The sequence below is a fragment of the Seriola dumerili genome, unplaced genomic scaffold (genome assembly GCF_002260705.1).
Source record: "Seriola dumerili isolate Sdu_G_001 unplaced genomic scaffold, Sdu_1.0 BDQW01000052.1, whole genome shotgun sequence".
Lineage (NCBI taxonomy): Eukaryota > Metazoa > Chordata > Actinopteri > Carangiformes > Carangidae > Seriola > Seriola dumerili.
The window spans coordinates 20,842,081-20,859,524 of NW_019174307.1; the positions used below are offsets into that span (position 1 = coordinate 20,842,081).

At 42.5% G+C, this 17,444-nt stretch overlaps 1 protein-coding gene across 1 annotated transcript in view; it reads right to left on the bottom strand.

Moving 5' to 3' along the window:
* The window catches only part of man1a2 (mannosidase alpha class 1A member 2), a 130,954-nt gene that overhangs the window by 55,905 nt on the left and 57,605 nt on the right, over nt 1-17,444 (bottom strand). Inside the window, exons 4-5 of the mRNA XM_022741006.1 lie at nt 12,867-12,985; nt 108-188 (exon numbers count right to left, since the gene is read on the bottom strand). Coding sequence (XP_022596727.1) covers nt 108-188; nt 12,867-12,985 — 200 coding nt within the window. The remainder of the gene's footprint in view (nt 1-107; nt 189-12,866; nt 12,986-17,444) is intronic.

Below are 17,444 nucleotides of genomic sequence, written 5' to 3' on the forward strand. Positions count from 1 at the left end.
GCTCACACACACACACACACACACACACACACACACACACACACACACACACACACACACACACACACACACACACACACACACACACACAGTAGGCGAGCACTTACTTCCTGTCCAGAGAGGTAGTAGGCGGCCAGCAGTCCTCCTATGAAACGAATGTTGACCTCAAACACGGACACCTCGGCATTCTGGGAAAACAAGAGAGCAGATATAACACCAAACAAATGTTCAGGTTGTTGTACAGACACGCTGATGGATTTGTGCCGATCTCTTTCACTTCATTTGTGACACTGTGAGTCGGTTCATGTTTTTTTCTTTCATCTTTTCTGTCTTTTGGAGTCGGGGTTTTTTTTTCTTATGAGCGCCTTGGATGTTTTTCTGGACCACCAGCACAGTGTGTGTTTCCTTTCATGTCTTTCTCTACTGTGTTTGTATCAACTGGTCCGCACAACCTTCAAATAGAAATAAGAAATATACGGATAGAGGGGGAAGAGATCTGCATTCCTCACAAAACAGACTGTCCAAAAAGAAATAAGCCAGAGTCACAGGTAAGTCACACACCTTCACTAACAGCTCAGGCTCCCACAGACTGCATCCTCATCTCACTATACATTGAGGAATCAAGTTTTCCAGATGATCAGTTCTCGAGAAGCTTTACGCGACAGCCGGTTAGCGCTACGGCGGCACATCCACGTCACCGCCGTCGATTACAACAACAGCGCGTCGCAAAGGTGGAAGTACACTCTGACGATACACTGCACACGATTTACAACGCACATGCCGGGATTGTATTTACTGAGCTTTTCACATGCAAACCAAGACATGTGAGCGCAAGATTTCAGGGTAATATTTCATGCTACAGTATATTGTGTTGCGCATTTCACAGCTTTCACTGTGTAACTTCATATTTACTGTACTCGAGTCATTTGAACACATGGATCCAAAAAGGCACAGATTTCTAAACCCAGCGCCTACACATTTTCACACGTCTTCTTTCCCCTGCCGGCCCCCCCGGGGAGGCTCCGTACCGCTGTACGTTGGATGTGTTTCTGTAACGGGCAATTTTGCATGCCGAGACTTCACCAACGCAGGCGGAGCAATCAGCCATGACCGAAAGGCACATTTTGAACAGGCACTACACCAGTTAAATCATTAATTCAAGAAGGTTACTTCAGAGGGATTGCACAACCCATGACTTCCAGCAACATCTAATGAAAAATACTGTTCCCCCTCACAGCCCCCTGTGCTCTTCAGCCACATCTGCCATTTAGGCAAACAACAGTGTTTGTGTTTGATAGTGGAGGTGGGCAGTCCTTTCCAACAAACATTAAAAAAATGAAAACAAACTTACAAACAAACAGGACACTATGGCAGACTGCAACACACTTGCAGGATGGTCTCATCAGTGCACGGCTGAAAATGCAAAGCAGCAGACAGACTGTGAAAGCTTTGAAACTCCAGTCGGGAGGGAGAAGAGAATTTGTACTCCTCAACAAATCCTGGATCCAACAGGGAAATTTGCAAGCAAAAACTCTCCCAGTGAAATAATCCTCAAGTCACTGGTGTGGAAAAACATTACTATATCCTCCCTACAGGTAGATGTGGAATTGCACATCTACACTGGAGAGCCTTAAAATGCCTTCAGAGCTCCTATGAATTAAAGAACTTTAAACTTACAAGTCAACTATGTGTTGATAAACGCTGCATATTTCTTTCGCTAATTAAGCCCAAGGTTGTCATCCTCGCTATTATTCTGTAGCTCTGGGAGCTACGAGGGAGCGGCGCGAGTTTGCCGGTGTTCACCTCAATTTCCTCGTTTGCACAGCACAGATTAATTGGGGATAACTCTCAACCAAATCTTCCAGATCTAGTTTTCCATTCTAATACACCCCCAAAGAATAATCACCCTGCTGCTCTCCCAGACGCCACAGCTGTCTCTGCGGCCTTGAATGAGCCTGGGAACCGTGAGCAACTTGGTGCAAAACACAACCAAGTGCAGGAATACTTCCCAGACTATCACAGTAAAATAATTTGTGTGAAATCAGGTCATTTCTCTGCGACTGACAATTTCCTTGATGCCATGGCAACATTAATCAACTGGAACTCCTTGCAGCCCACTACATTCAAATGTTGAGAGCTATTTGCAAACCACAATGTGACCTTGATCTGACATTTTCACAGAGATGAGGATTTTACCTGCATCTGTAAACGGGACTCAGAGTGTGACCTCGGTTTGCAGTGCGTGCACTCCAGAGAGGATAGACAGACACACGTGGCTTTTTACCGTCTTCAGGGGTCGTGAAAAACGTTCATTATTTCAGTTTATGCACGGTGGTGTGTGTTCTTTTATTGCACCCCATGAGGTAACTGTAGCCTTTAGTCAGGAGCAGGTGTCGTCAGAGAACATGCATAACCTGTTTCAATGCTCAACCGTAACACCCTCCGGTTCCGGGTCAGCGGCGGTGGCCAAATTACTGCCTTTTTGCCCCTGACTTCCAGCTACCCTCCACTAACCTACTCTTCATCCGTCCCATAGGCTATTTTTGCTTCGTGGCCTTTCTGTCATCGTCTGAAGCTGTCATAAATTGTTATACTGCTGCTGCTGGGAAGCCTTTGCAGTAGAATTATATGGGGAATGGCCAGTCTTCTTGGCACCCGTCCATCCACAGGACTATAATTTCCACCAGAATGTTTTTCTTATCTACCGAGGACCACAGCAGGACGAACCTCCTATATCTCAGGACCTGTGCGTCATTTTTAGCGGGCTGGATTTTGGCCTCGTGGTCGTAACAGGTCTGACTCCCTCCTGAAACAAAGCTGACTGCTCTACCTGCATCTTTACAGACTTTTTTCTGTCTTTTACTCTTGTGTTAGCAAAAGACAGCAAAGAGCGCAGCAGCACCTACAATCGACCTCGAGTTAAAATGGTTTTGCACATTGACAGAAGGTGTGATAATGTACCAGTGTCACTTACACATGGGATCTCCTCAGATCCCATGTGTGCAGTTGTGCTGACAAGGAGAGAGTTCAATAGTGCAGAACAGCTCTCATCTCCATTGCTCCATCCACGTTATTTTAATCTTGAGTAGATCCCACTTCGTCCAGAGGTGCGAATCTCAACCACTCTTGCTTTTTTTCCCTCCTGAAGGCAGGGGGTGGGCGGTCTGGCCTAACGATCATCTGACTATCTTTTTGGGTAGAATCAAAATCCACAATGTGAATCACAATCTCATTATGTTTCCGCTCTCTTCTTTATTGTGAAAGTCCTAACCGGAAGTTGTGAACAAAGACTGCCGTCGCCTGCTGGTTAGCAGAAATTGAACTGAAAATTAAATATCTAAATAAAGCACCTTTTAATGACATCCGAAGAGTAGATTATAAGCCTAAGTAAGATCGGCCACGATATGAGATCATCAGATCGCCCACCAGTACCTCAAGGTTTCCCCCATCAATGCTTTATTTGTGCTGCTGCCTGATCTGCATCGTGCTTTAGCGAGCGGGTCAACACTAAGTTGAACTCAACCCTGAAAATATTTTACAAAAAAGCCACAAAACAATGACCTCACAGTGCTGAAAAAAACCTCATGACTCAGTCGTCGCCCTGTAGACACCACTTTGTCTGTGTGCACGGACTGAGCATTTACAACTACGAAGAACTACTATATAATATAGATGTTGATACAGTTCCTCCTATTTATACAGTTTAAAGCAGTTTAAAGTATACATAATTATTAAATAAATACAGTTTGAAGCAGAAATCATTTTTAAAAATTAGTGATCTTTTTGTATTGTAATAAAAAATTTTGTTTGTAAATGTTTTCTTGTTTATTAAAGGAAAAACATTATTTGACCAATTTCCATTGCGCCCCTTCTTTATGCTGGTCATCCGTCTTTTGTTTATATAATATATAATAAATAATAGCAGGCAAATAATCACTTTAAACAGCTATATTAAACTGATAACAGATGGAGACTTAGACCCAGATTTTTTTTTTTTTTTTTTTAGACATGATGCAAGCAGCAGCAATGGACACTTCTCAGCCACCATTTATCATTTCAACACTGATGTAAGACGCCACATAAACCTCTATTCAACTTAAAAGTGTTTCCTCTTAACACCCAATGTTGTCAAACTGAGAACAACTTGAATTCTTTTTTCTTTTCTTTTTGAAGAGCACAATTGATCTGAAGAATGAAAGAACTACAGCACACACCGAAACAGCAGGAGCTGCAAGTCACCGAGTGGCTGTCGTGTTGAACTGAGGGATGACGGGACAGGAAGCTCTCGTAAAGCTGAAGGCCAGCTTTGTTCCGTAGCAGCCATCTGTCTAACTCCCCGTCTGTCACTCAGCCTCACTTGTTAGCCATTTACAACCTGCAGTTTAGGAGCACAAAAACCCCAATGAGCGGCAGAGCTATAAAACGCCCCCCCCGATTTTAAAATACCTGCGGTGAACAACAGATAGCGCGGCGAGGAACCACGCAGTTTGTGCAATGACGCGTGAGAGCAGCACAAGAGGAGAAGTTTGATTTCCAATGAATTGTTTTGGTATGAAGCTACAAAATAGGACGGCAGAGTCACTTCCTGCTCTGATCTTCTAGCATGAGACAGCTCTTAGAGACATACTCGCTCTCCCCTGTGATTTACAGCCACTTTGCAACCTCTTCTCTATTAATATCCACCCTGCCCCAGTATAGACAGAGATTTGTCAAATCATCTCATAAGAATGTTCTTTTTGTGCAGATTCCTGCCATAGATAATCACTGTTGTTTATTTTAATCACATCCTGTCACTACTGTGACACTGCCTCTGCCTGAGGTCCGCACTCAGGGGATCATGGGAATATTTCGATTACTGTATCGTCAGCTGTGGCTCCGAGTCTCGTTACTTTCGCTAATCTATAAACTGTAGCTTGTCCTTTTATACCTAACCTTAGAAAGTGTGTGAGCTACACATGTATATTGTTTATGATCAGTTAATCGACAGAAATGTCACACGCAACAATTTTGACCATCAATTAATCATTTTTTAATCGCTTTTAACGAATACATGCTAAAACTCTCTGGTTCTAGTTTCTCAAATATTTGTTGGTTTCTGTTCTGCGATAGTTAATATCTTAAAATGAAAGAACAGTGATGGAAGCAGGGACATGTGATGGAAATGGACGGCGGCACATGCCACATAGAGCAGGTGCGGGGAAGCGCGACTCGTTTCTGTCGGCAGGTCCGATACTCTCACCTCCGGTGTCTCTGCTGACAGCGCTGTCAGCAGAGACACTCCGGTGTGGCAGGAGTTCACCACTGAGCTAAGACTGAGTCCATTTACCATTTACTCTCTGAATGGTAAAAGGACTGCACTTTTAGGGCGTTTTTCTAGTCTTATATCGACCACTCAAAGCGCTGTACCCTACACAACACATCCACCCGTTCACTCACACAATCGGACAGTACTTTTCTACCACACATACCCACACACACACACACACACACCGATGGTGGTGGTTACATGGGGGGCACCCTTTGATATGTGGACTGGAGGAGCCAGGAATCAAACCGCCGACCTTCTGCTCTCCTTCCTGAGCCACAACCGCCCACTTTTACTCTACAAAATACGGCTTGGGAGGGCTGAACTAACACTACATCTGCAGCGGAGTGAACTATATATTTCTCCTAGTTGTAGATAAGTTGTCATGGAGTAAAGACATCAATAATAATGTGGAGTGTTAATGAGAACAAAAAATGTAGGTGGGAAAAAGCATGAACTAAAAAAACCTGAAGCTGCTGACCAATTAATAATCCAACCAATTAATGCATTGCTTAGTATCTAAAAGTCAATATCAGCAGCTGAGGTGAAGTGAGTCGATCTCAGCACAGTTAGAGCGTCCATTGTGTTTTCTGTCTTCTCTCAGGTGCTTCTGTGCGTTTCCTTTTGCCCTTTCTCACTTTGTGTAAGGTAATAAATGCCTTTATAGGAACAAGTGAAGCTACACTGGAAGCCAATACATATATATAAAAAACTAAAAAAACCCTTCAGCATTCAGCCCTCGTACACAGGTATTAGTCCCTTCTCTTTCATACACTATATCTTGCATCTGCCTTGTATTTTCACAGCAGAAAGTATATGAACAGTATACTGCAACAGAAAGACCCAACTGAGTAAGTGAAAGGCTGTGGATACATATATCCCATATATATATATATTTATTCCCATTCACAGCATGTGGTGTGTATCTGTGTCTGCATGCTTGTAGTCGAACACGCGGTTTGGCTCGAGCCTTTCACTAGAGCATGAAAAAACACGAAGAAAACATGTCGCCCACGTGACTCGGCTGAAATTCTACATTCTCCTCTTGTCATTTCCAGGTGACGGGAGAGAGAGAGAGAGAGAGAGAGAGAGACGAGCACACAAGGAGCTGAGAGAGTCACTGTCAAATATCTCTCACATTCAGCTAAATGCTACGGGGGAAGCGTAAAAAGAAGACGAGATGGGGGGGGGGGGTCTAAACATGACAAACATGACAGCTCTCACCGTGTAGGACCATGAAAGCTCAGCAGTGTCATGAAAAATAAACAGCGGAGTGTAACTCACGGAGCCTCGGTGAAAGACAACTCTGCTTTTCTTCATGTCTGAAGAAACAGCGTCGTGTGTAACATTTAAGCGCTGATGTTTTTTTTGTTTTTTTTTACCTCGTAAACTGCAATAAAACTCCTGTTTAATTAAATCTGGTTAATCAAACTGGGCTGCGATGTAGTCTTTGACAGCTCGCATTAATTTATCTCTCCATCTCTGCCGCATCGTCTCCGATCAGATCCTCAATTTAAGCGGGGTTATTAATGCATCAGTTAACGGAGTCCATTCATTTGGTGGATCTTTGGGCCCGGCGATGGATGCGGACCTCATGCCAGCACATTCATCATCCGAGGGCAGGCTGCAGTGCGGGGGCCCCACCAGGACACTGGAGACTCAAACAATGACTCACTGCTTGGCTCAACCTGACATGGCAGCTATTTAATCATTCATTAGTGCTGGAGCTGGTGGATGTGCTGGTGGCGGCGGCAGGTGGGTGGCTGAATTGAGAGGTGTCGGAGCGAGGGTATAACACACACACACAGTAGAGATGTGTGTACTTTTGTTAAAACCATATGAGAACTGTGAAATTGTGCTTTTAAGGAAGGAATATAAGAGAAGAGAGAAAATGCACTTGTGTTTTTGTAAGATCAAGCAAAGGAAATAATGTCAAGACACATTCACACAAATGTATTTTTGTGATCTGGGCTCCAGGAACAAAAGACAGAAGAGACAAAGTTATTTGGAAGAGAAACTGAAGTGAACAGTCAAGTTATTACTAAAACTATCCTTCACACTGGTTTGTTGTAGTGATCTCACCATGTTCCCATATCTCCCCAATCACTTTAGTGAGTATAATGTTACTGTTACTGATAGAAACGATACCAAAACTACAGCAGTAACACATAATTTGTGATAAACCAAAATAGTGTAGCATAAACCAGTGATTCCCAACCTTTTCCAACTCATGGCCTATTTGAAAATATCAAAAAATATTGGCAGCCAACTTCCAACTCCATAACAATATGGAGGCCAAATAATTCACATTCTCAGAGCACTTTTTATTTTAATGTTAACGATCAAACACTCAGGATTGAACTGAAAGCAGGAGAAGATCAATTTTTCTTTTTTGTTTGACAGGAGAGAAATCACTTGTCTATTCACCGTCTGTCTCTTGACTCTTGATTCTCCAGCTTTTGTCATGGATGAAATCTTTTAGTGCAATCAGACTGAGATAACAAGATGTGGTCTGGCTACAGCAATATAATAGTTTTTCAACATTTTTAACTTTTAAAACATTTCAATTTATATTCATATTTACATTATTTTTAATTACAGCTTTTCACTAAAATTGCATTGTTTGGCAAATGATTTGTCGGCTCACCTGCAGGACCTTCACAGCCCACAGTTTGGGGACAAAGACCGTATATAAAGACAGATGTAGCCTCCGGGATGTCACCCACAGGTTTCTGAGAAGCAGTTTTAAAGCTCAGAGTGAGCTGCTCTGCTGTTGCCATCTTGGCGGCGCCTGACTTGGCACCCTAACTCCCTGCTAAATCCAAATGGACAAAGAGGTCGAGGCATGCAGGCATGTGTGGAGCCGAGACTTTGGTGTATACCGGTTTGTGGCAAGCATACGCTCACCCACCTGTCACTGAAAGCAGCCACGCCTTCTATGCATAACTTTAACTTTAATAAAATTTAAACAGGCAAAAAGTTCAACTTCCATAGAGTTGTACCAAAACCATTTTTTGTACGAGGCTGTAAATATGTTTCTGCTGTAAAGTTGAGCATTTTAACATGAGAGTCTATGGGGATTGACTCGGTTTTAGAGCCAGCCTCAAGTGGCCATTCAAAGAACTGCAGTTTTTGGTACTTCCATGTTGGCTTAATTTTTCAGCTTCTGACTTTGCCACTTGGTTGGAAACTGGTATAAACTATACATGCAGTATTTCACCTTTAAATATATGCAAAACTCATCTCTGTCCTCATCTTAAAATATGAACTGATTAAGTGAAAAGGGGCAAAAACATCCTCACTTTAAAAGGTCAAACTGCCTCCAACAGGGACGTCGTGCACACACAGCTGCAGTCGAGCTCAGTGTAATGTTTGTGAACTTGCACTCACTCACACTCACACACACACACACACACACGCATGCACAGGAGGGTGATTAAACTTGACTAAGAGTGATGTCTTTAATCTCCTAAATGGAAATCCAGACTATGCCCTTATTCCAGCCTCAGAGCTCTGACCAGAGAGGCTGGGTACGGCTGCACCCTTTGGGTTGAGCAAATCTTTGATTTTCACAAGGGCCAAGCTTAATAACACTTTTGCTGCCAATTATGCTGCCAGGCCTCTGCAGGCTTGAAATATATTGCTCCCTATGAGCCGGGGGAATTACCTGTTTAGTAAAAGGCCTGAGCAAAAGCCGGAGTAATGCCACGGCCATATTGCTCAGATTGAGCCTGAGCTAGCTTAACCTTTCATGAATGTTACAGTGGCTGGGAGCTGACGCCTGAATCTTTAGCCTAATGCATGCAGGTGTAAGAGCATCAAACCGAGCTGTTAATGAAAACATAGCGACACGCCCCCTCCTCCTCCTCTCGCCATTAACAGGAGCTCCAAGTCTCATTGTCTCCTCTCTCCTCCTCCCTCTCCTCCCGCTAATCTCTTCTCTCCATTCCCCTCTTGTGTAACCGAAGAGCTTCTCCTCTTCTCCGCTGCCTCTGCTTCTTAATACTCAACTCCAGCACATTTTATTCTCATTGTCTCATATTCCTGTCATTGTAATTGCATTTGTCATACATTCTATAATTCTCCACCTTTTTTTAATGAGGCACAGATCTCACACTGTTTGTTACCAGTGCAGGTTTTATTACAATGGCTGCTGCTGCAGGTACTTTGGCCTTCACTCTGTGACAGAGCACTCACTTTGCTTTTTATTTTTTTACTTTTTTTTTTACCAAATCTTCACTTAAACACTTCTATTCAATAAATCTAGACATTGCCATTGTCAGGTGAATGTGTTTACTGTCATTCCTATCTGCACTACATTACTGTTACTGGCTTTGATAACTATAAAATGGCCCTGTTTCCCATCACATGTAATCTATCTTGATCTTTCCCCCGTCCTGTCCACTCAGCACACCTTAATGTTCATCCAAGGTTTCTTTTCCTGTCCCTGTACTCCTGCCTTTTTCTATCAACCTCTAAGGTACATCCTCTTCTTTCATTCATTTCAGAAGAACCATTTAACAAATCCAGACTTATGGTAATTTCAGTACGGCGAACCTTCAGCGCTCCACTGACGTAATTTGTGTAAAAAAATCACGCTCCTTCATCCGCACCTCAGTCAAATTTAAATGTGTGCTCCATCTTTCAACATAGAGTTTTCAGGTTACTCAAAAGTTGGATTTCATATTTATTCATTTGACAGATTTATTTTTGACAGAAAATGTCCCTAAAATATCACTGTCTCCACACGCAGCTGCTAAAATGGTTAAAAAATATATTCATATTTTTTCACGTCTATATCATATTCAGATTCAACTTAGACAGAGACAACTATAGTGGAAGGTGTCAGATTTTTGTAATGTTGCTGGTATGATGTCAATATGACTATCAACATGTCTTTTCTCCATCTATTTCTGCTTGGAGCCACGCAGTCAGTGTGTCTGCTCTTACCCGTTAACATGGGCGCCAAAATAAAAACATTCTGCAGCCGCCACACAGTCAGTGTGTTCCCTGTCTAATGTCCATAAATCAGCTCAGAAATCATACAAAAAAAAACGACATAGCTCTCACCGTAACTGCAGATTCTTGCTTGAAAATCACCTGTTTTCTACAGCTTCAATATCAAAAGTAATTCAGCTGTTGTCTGTGTGCGTACATGATTACAGAGCAAATGGGAAATGACAATAGTTAATTGAGTGTGACGCTTCATGGAGCAAATCTGTCAAAATATTAACAAATGTAGGCTAAAAAAAGAAAAAAGAAAAGCTGAACCTGTAGCCAACAGCTAACTCACTGACTCACTGGCAACATTATATGATTTAAGCAAAAAAAAAAGAAAGAAAAGAAGCTTTATTCATTGGCCTATCAACGTGGTTCTTACATCCCTTTAACACTGACACTTTCCTCTATCCATTCATATATAGACATTTGTCCTGTGTTTAAAACCTGAAGTTTTGTTTCATAAAAACTCTCTGAGAACACGTATAGGAGGACAAACGAACTGCTGGCATTTCTGAGGAGCCAACATCACTCTGAAAATATCAATAAATTGCATCTTGGTTAAGACATGTGGTGACTGTTAAAAGCGTCTTTCTCCTCCTGCTTTAACCTTGCTGTCCTTTCTCCCTCGTCCTCAATCCAATCTACGCTTTTTTTCTCCTCTTCCTCTCTCGCCTCTCTGTTCTCCAACCCAAATTCCTCCCTCCATCCTTCCTTCCACTGCTCCACCACAGTGATCCTGAGGTTAATTAGCCCTCCAAGTGTCAGACTGTTAGATCCCCTCTGCCTACCTGCTAGCTGCCCTATGATTGCCTCAGTAGGGGTACTAACAAGCCAGTGCGCCATACATTGGTGCGGGCATAAAGTAAGGAAAGAAAAGAGACGGCGGGGGGGGGGGAGCAAGGAGAACCCACACATGGACAGAATATTGTTCTCCGGGGAAATTTAGGGGAGATGGAGCAGATGATGAATAGATGGACAGATATAAAAACTGTGATTGTTAAATGTCATGAAAAAGAGGAGATTGAGGACAATAAACTGGTACAAAGAGGTTATAAAATAAAACAGAGGGCAAGAGCCACAGTGAAGACAAAACTAGATAATAAAAAAGTAAAGCAGGATGAAGACGGGGGGGTTGTAAGAAGAATAAAAAAATAACAGAAGAGAAAAAGAGGGCAGACAGACACCAGTGACGGGTGAAAAAGAGGAGAAGGAGGCTGTTAATAGGAGGGGGGGTTGGAAAAAGAAATAAATGAGCAGAGCAGCAGAGGTGATGGACAAGAGAGACGGAGAGGAGGAGGAGGTTGTTAACGGAAGAGGAGAGAGAGACGGGAATGAAAATTGACAGAAACAGACAGAAGAACATGAGTTACGAACGTCAACAGACACTCAGCAGGGAATCAAGATAAGAAATTAAGTGTTATTATTATTGTTATTAATTTAAATATTAATTTACAACACTTCTATTAAATACAACCCTCTTGACTATATTAAACATGAGCAGGTTTTTCTAAAAGACAACACTGAAAATATGGATCTATTCTCTGGCACACAAGTGTGTAACCTTATGAGAAAAATGGGAGAAAGAAAAACCAAGAAAGTTGGTTCATTTTTTAAAAGAATCCAAATCAAAACAACAGTTCTGACCGGTCCAACATGTGCAGGAAAAAAGATGCAAATACAAATGTGAATTAGTTGCAGCTTCTTTTTGTTTTTTACTTTGGTTTTGATACGATCTGACAGAGCCAGTGCAGCACATTAGTGACAATGTGGTGCTAATGCAGCCAGGGTCAGAGGTTTGAATCCCATATGAGCAACACCTGCATGGTATCAATGTTTCTAATGAAGTGGTTCTCAAACGTTTCCACATTAAGGAACACTAAACTGACACAAATTAGACCATGCTTTTAGATGTTTTATTACAGAGAGTGTTTGAAACCTGTGACCAGACTAGTCGCATGCTTTGTCATTGTGTTACTAATGGATGAAATTATAGTGAAAATAAATTCTTCCCCTTTTTGCTGGGAACCTCAGAAACACCCTCTAGCGCCCCTGGGGGTCTCCGGACCCAGTAGTGCTGGGTGGCATCTTGAAAACCATGTCAAGAATTAATTTAAATTGTTTTAATTCCTCTTACATTATTGTTTTACTCTAAGTGAACAGAGCTCATTAATCAGCCAGGGCCCCATCACAGAGGTTACACTATCAACATTTGGCTACTGATCAATAAATCAGATAAATATTATGATTTTTAATTCCTAACGTGTTTCGTCTAAAAGCCTCTGGACATCTAACCATCCCTCGCTCTGTGGTCGCTCATCTGAGCCAAGCCTCTTCTCTGATTGTTGGAATGAGCTCCTAAATGAAACCAGGACAGCAGAGTCACTGTCCATCTTGCTTTCTATTCTTTCGTTGAAAGTGACAGTCTCTGTCCTCTTCCACATTCTAATGTAGTGCGGGAACAGAATCAGCAGCACCGAACATCACATCTAAAGATTTCCCGATTGTTCAGCTTCCGTTTCGTCCATTCTTATGTTTTATAAAAAGGAAAGTATGTACACACCACACCGAAGTCCAGATTCTGTTCAATCCACTCCTGACCGTCCTTGAACTCCTCGTGGAGGCCCATGATGTACAGCGTGTCTAAAGCATCCACGATGGTCGCCCCTAGTTGGGAATTACCTGCACAAGAGACATGGTAAAACAAAAAGGAAAATTAGATTAATTTGTCCAGTCACGCACAAGCCAATTTGTTTCAGAAGAAAAACCCCCGCACCTCTGGGAATTATGAGTGGAAACCTAATCACAAAACACAATGGGCCTAATTTGTGAAGGAGAAACTAACACATCTGTTGAGGTGAAAAAATGAGGAATTACTCATACAAATTTTAATATACAATTCAAATATATACAATTAAATGTTTGTCTGCATGTCCATCAGAAACAGAGGAGGAAACACAAGTCCACATAGAGAGAGCTGTAGGCTTTACACAGCACATAGATGTCGTGAGGAGACAATCGGTGCGTGACAGTCGGGTTCACCTGAGAATATGAGAACCCAAAGTCATAACAACATGACATGAATCATAACATCTCCCAAGCAAAGAAAGTGTGTGCAGTGTTAACCCCCGACCAGCATGAGGCGCTGTGACATGAAGTGACTGGATGAACAACGAGTGCACACGATGAACTGTGTCTGTTCAGCCCTTTCTGTACTGACATCTGTGTGTTTCGTCCATCTTAAGAACTCATTCTCTTCTCAGCTCTGACTCGTCCACTCTCTCAAACACAATATCTGTTTATTCCCTCTCCCTCTGGTGTGTCGGGACGATGAATTAAGTCACAGCCGATGAGAAAATCACCTCTCTCCTCCTTCTAGAGCTGGTGAACGAGTGTGAGTCTGTGGTGACACTCAGAGAAGAGACATATGGTGGGCTTCTTTACGTTTCTCTGCTCTTTTGTATGCCCAACAGTTATACTGCTAATTATAACTTATTTATTCGATGACCTCTCTCTTGTCCTATTTTTGTTTTATTTTTTAACATTTATTTATCAATATTCCCATCCTCTACGGAAGCTCAGAGGAGCAAACGTTCAGGAGAATATCGACTTTTCCATGAAAAACCGAATTAGAAAAAAATCAATACGCAGCATCTGAACTGATCTTTTCTTTGTGTGAACTTCATCTGAAAGCTCAGGATGCAGCCATGCGACTGCAAGCTACAGTAAAACTGAAGCATGCTCAGTCATCTCTTATGGATCAAGGTTAAAATGAATATTTTGTCAGCCGTTATACGATATATAACCTCCGTCAGCCTGCATCTGTGACGAGCAGGATTTCCAAGTTAATTACAGAAGTCTGCAACTGACACAATTAGATTAATACCTCGCAACAGAGATGGGACAGTAAGCTAATTAGTGCAGTGTAAAATAGCATCATAAAATGATAATATGCCTCAGTCACTTCAACGTCACGGTTTGAAGATCAGGACATTAGGGCTAATATGCATTATGATTCTGGTCACGAGTGTAAAACAGTTTTCTGACAACAGGGGAGAGGACTCCAAATTAAAGTACAAGCCAGTTTTTAAAGCCAGAAATCTCAACTACCCCAGAACCCCCTGGAAAAGTGTGATTATTTTGTGCACCGCGGAAATAAAATGTAACTTTTTGCCCCTTTAATTAAGCCGCAACTCCTCAAGTTGCTGTTGCTTCTACTCCGTGTTGTATTTTCCCTGTTTATCTTTGTAATACTAGCACAGCTGAGGTCAGCAACTCCCTACCTCCAGCTTTGGGGCCGCTATCTCCTAATAATGCACAGCCATTTAATGTTGTGCTAATTTAAATACTTACAGACTTTGAGAAGTATCGTCACAAACACATCCCCATGGGGCGGGGGATTCAAATGTAATTAACTGGTCAGTCGATCTTTGTGCTTCAGCCTGGACACTTAAAAATCAATATCGTCATGTGTTTGCTTTTAGATGTGATGATGCCCAGCAGAAGTGAAAACTGCTGCCAGTAGACCCCGGGTTAATATTGTTATTATAAGGATATTTATTATTATTGATTAGATTTTCCTAATTGTACTCTGACTACAGGTGACGATTTGCTACTGCTGAGAACACTTAGAGCAGATCTTGGGCATCATTTCATCAATCATACATATCAGATATCTATCATGAATGAATGTTGTTGGATCGATATTTCCTTTTTTATCAAAAGAATAATCTTATGTGAACATACTGGCACTAGAACAAACCAACTACATATCTACAAGTGTCAAGGAGTCACAGCAGATTCAAGGAAACCTCCTCATTAATATGTAAAACAATGCAGCAAGGTGTTGCGGGATCTCATCAGATCATCTCGGCCCCCGTCTATTTCTGCTCGCTGCGTTTGGCTCGGTTTGATGCACGTAAATTAACAACATATTTCAGTGGTAAAAGTCAGTGTCACTGCCCTTTAAATTCTTCCTCATTTCATATCAGCTGCAAGCGTGTGCTGCTGGAATTCCTGAGCCTCCCCACCATCCCCTCTTATCTGAGACTCCATTCAAAGGGAGAGCGTCTGGCTTTATGCAGGAGCTGCAGCGTTATTATCATTATAGACAGGAACCGCTAAATCACTCTAAAAATACACTGCAGTCAGGCAGGCACGGCTGATAGCAAGATGCCCTGGCCGCCTGCCGGATCTTGACAGATTGGCCCGACTGTTGGTGGAGCAGAGCCCCTCTGCTGCACCACACAACCCCTATCTCCCTCCCTTCTGTCACTTTCATCACCTCCAGGTCCGCTTCAGGCAGTCAGAGCAACGTGAGGCCCGTCAAAGTTCTCGAGTCAGAGAATATTCCTTTCATGTCGACGTTTTGCTTCCTCTACGCTACACAACAACGATGCACCGCGGCGAGCAACCGCCATCTCTGCTACGAATACGACGGAGAAAAAAAAAAACAAAAGAACGTGATATTGACGTTACAAAATCGAGCCATGTTTTTCGAGCCAGGTGTCGTCCGAGCTGTTTCAGGAATCCTCCACATCATTTCATCTCACTACATTAGTGAATTCCTGGCAGCGGGCAGCCTCTTATAGTAACCTATAGTGACGTGCTGTTGTTAGTCGAGGTTGAAACAGTTGAAACATCCTTTTACTTTGACATGTTAGAAAACAAAGTTAACAATCCTACAGAAAAATGTTCATCAGACACTGTTTTTTTTACGATTGAACAGATATAAGACATAAAATCATGTTTGGGATAATGTTAGATGTTTTAAATATACAGATTGATCAGAAAGATGAGCGAGACTTAAAATAAAATCTCACTGAATAGTCGTGAAACAAAGGTCGATGTTTTGTCACAACAGAACCGCGACAACTGATTGGACGCCAGGTTTGCTAACTCCTGACTCCAATTAGCTTTTGCTGAAGTCAATACATAACAATCAATTTGGAAAGGATCAATACAATGATGAATGATGAAATACATTGGATTTGTTCATAACCAAGGTTTCCGCCAGTGTTTTCCAAGCCTTGCAGCCAACCTGACCTAAGTTGCCCCCCCCCCCCCCCCAGCCTTGGGTCAATGAAGCACACCGGGCGAGCACCCGGTCCTCTGCATCATCAGAGCCGTGGAAACCCAGACGGATGAAGATATGACCGTATTTTAAAGCTTATTTATACATAGATGTGGGTCATACTAAAAGCTTTACTTACGCTTTTCTTGCCACTGAATCTCTAACAACTTATCCACTGACTGATTATCATTTACATCTTAAATTTATCACACGACCCAATTTGTCATTTCAGCCGAAATTTTAAAACAAAAGCAGATTTAAATTTGCAGCTAACTTGTGTTTCTCCGACTGCGGAGTGCGTTTCGTCAACCTTGAGACGTTCAGCTCACTTTGATGTTTGCTCATAACCTTGCGATCGCATCTTAAAGCCCCCCCCCATCTCCTTTCTGCTCCATCACACCCTCCATCTTTTCATCTGCCCCTCCTTCTTCTTACTAACCATCTGTTTGTTCTCATTCATCACTGTCTTGCTTGTGTTTTTTCTAATCTTTCTTTGATCGCTCCATTCAAACCCCAATGCAAGGATACCGCTTTAACCTTCTGTAGCCAATTCATTTTCGCCGAGCGTCCTCCTCTCGCTAAATCTCCCTTTTCTCCCTGTTAATCTGGCTCGACCCAGCCTTTACCTGCAGTCTGTATTCATATTTCCGCTCGTATTGTTTCACTGTCATTCTTGTCAGCACACGCTGTCTGTCGCTGTCGGTTTCCACCATCCTCCCTACATCTGAGTGCTGTACAGCCTTTCATACAATGCCAACTGCAAGCTGAATTGGCACTTCCAGGAGGTGGGTTTAGGGTTGCCAGGCACTGCTTATCTGAGACAAATTGGCCAGGATGAGGTTTATTTATTTGGGGAATTATCGCCACAGCCTCATGCGCGCACACACACACGCACACACACACACACACACAAGCCTGGGCTGAAAAAGTCTGCCACTCTCTCTTACATGTACGATCCTTTTTCCTTTGACTGAATTCACACCACACACCTTCACTCTGCCTCAACTGAACTCCCTCAAACTCTTCAACTTCCCCTCTCCATCTATCACAATCTCACACCCCTCTCTC